The 1,895-nt window shown below is 66.2% G+C and overlaps 1 protein-coding gene across 2 annotated transcripts in view; it reads left to right on the plus strand.

The window, feature by feature from the left end:
- TRIM54 (tripartite motif containing 54) overlaps window positions 1–1,292 on the plus strand; it is a 192,486-nt gene extending 191,194 nt beyond the window's left edge. For both annotated transcript variants that reach the window (XM_042446997.1, XM_042447006.1), the window contains 3 exons: window positions 286–390; window positions 839–904; window positions 1,273–1,292. In XM_042446997.1, coding sequence (XP_042302931.1) covers window positions 286–390; window positions 839–904; window positions 1,273–1,283 — 182 coding nt within the window. In that variant the 3' untranslated portion in view covers window positions 1,284–1,292. The remainder of the gene's footprint in view (window positions 1–285; window positions 391–838; window positions 905–1,272) is intronic.
- Window positions 1,293–1,895: the final 603 nt, after the last annotated feature.

The following is a 1,895-nucleotide window of genomic DNA, read 5'->3' on the forward strand; positions in this document are numbered from 1 at the left end:
GGGGGGGGGGAGAGGACGGTGACCTCCCCCGTTCCGCCCGCGGAGGGAAGCCTGTTGGGGGTCCAGGGAACCCTGAACTGACCCTTGGCGGAGAAGGTCCCAAAGGCCGGGCCTCTTCCTGGGGTCTCGGGGGAGGGGTCTCCTCGCTTTGCTGGGGCGGGAATGGCCCCCAGCCCCCCGGAGAGGGGTCAGGGCCAGGGGGCTCTGGCCAGGGAAGAAGGGCGCCCTCGGGGGCAACGGGGGGCACACACAAATGCACCCATACCCCGCTTTTCTGCCCCCCAGAATCGGTGGGGGAGGAGGCCGAGGCGGAGGGACTGGGCCCCGAGGGAGGAGGCGAAGGAGACGGCGAGGAGGGCCCTCCAGAGGGAGCCCCCGAAGGGATGGAAGGTGAGCTGGGCCCCCCACCAGCCCCTCCCTCTGGCCCAGAGAAGGAGGGTTGGGGGTACCGTGGGGCGCGGCTGGCCTGGTCTTCCGGGGTCCCCCCTTCGCCCTCCACCCCCGTTCTTGGTCCCTGGCCTGGCAGTTTGGAGGATGAATGACCTCCGACGCCTTTTCAGGGGGGAGAAAGTGTATCTTGCAGCCCCAGGCCCCCAGAGAGCCCCATTGCAGCAGCCCGAGGGAGGGAGGGAGGGAGGGAGGGGGGGAGGGATGGGGAGTGGGATGGGGAGAGACCCCCTGGGGAGGCTCTCACCTCCGCCTTGCCCTGCGGGGGGTGAGGGTCTGTGCCCGCTTTCTATCGCCCCCTTTTCTTGGGGAGGGATCCGTGGACTCCTGCCTGGATTTTTGGGGGGGTCCCCGAGTGCCCCCCTCAGTCGGCTCTTTCTCGCCCTCCTAGGCGGAGAGGGCCCCCCCAAAGTCTCTCGCCCAAAGCCAGCCGGGGCCTCCTCCTCCTGCCCCCGAGGTAAGTGCCCCCGAGACCCCCGACCCTCCTCTTCGGGGACCAAAAGCTGGAAGGAGGGGGGCACCTCTGCCCCCTTTTCTGAGCAAAGAGATCCTTTTTCGGGGGGGGGTTGCTGGGGTAAGAAGCCCCCGGAGAAAAAAGGAAAAGGGGGGCTCGCTTTGTGGGGAGATTCTTCCCTTCCCTCCCCATGCCCCCCTTTTCCTCGAAGCCATTTCTTTTGGTACCCCCCCCCAATGAAGCCCTCCTGGCAGTTTGGGGTGCTTCCCAGCAGCCGAGCGCCAGTTGGGACCCCATGGAGGGGGGGCACAGCCTGACCCCCCCCCTTTGCCCCACTTCTGGGAACTCTTATTCTCTCCCGTCCATCCCAGGTCCGCCCTGAGGAGCACCACCGGCACACGATCCCCCAGACCCCCCCCCCCATTCCGGCTGGACCCCCCTCGGAAGCGGAATCTCACCCAGCTCTTCGGGGCTTTTCGTTTTTGGAGAGAGAATAAAGTTTGCCTTGCCTTTGCTAAAGCTGCAATGGTCAAGAGTGTCTTTGGGGGCGAGGGGGGGCTCTATGGGTCCATTTCCGTTGGAGGTGCTCCCTGGTGAGGGAGAGGCGTTCAGTGGGGCTGGCCAGCAAAGTCCCAATCTCTGTGGGGTCCCTCTGGCCCCAAACCAAGGAGGGGGCTCCTCCCCCCCCCCCCCCCGGCCCCCCAACAAACCGCCTGCCGTCTCTCCCTTTTGGGGGGGGGGGGGGGGGTTCCCGGGTTGGTTTGAGGCTGGATTACCCTCCAAGGATTGGGGGGGGGTCACTTCCTGGGCCCCAGATCGGCCACCCCATTGCCCCCCCGGGTCACTCGTAGAGCTATGGGCTTCTGGGGGAGGACTGGTCAAGGGGCCAGATTCCCCCCCCCCATGGCACAATCCCTGGCTGCTTTGGCTTTTAAAAAGGGCCCTATCCTGGCACGATTTGTCCAGAGGAGGTTTGCCTTTGCCTTCGGCTGAG

Source organism: Sceloporus undulatus, chromosome 1 (assembly GCF_019175285.1).
Source record: "Sceloporus undulatus isolate JIND9_A2432 ecotype Alabama chromosome 1, SceUnd_v1.1, whole genome shotgun sequence".
NCBI classification, from domain to species: Eukaryota; Metazoa; Chordata; class Lepidosauria; order Squamata; family Phrynosomatidae; genus Sceloporus; species Sceloporus undulatus.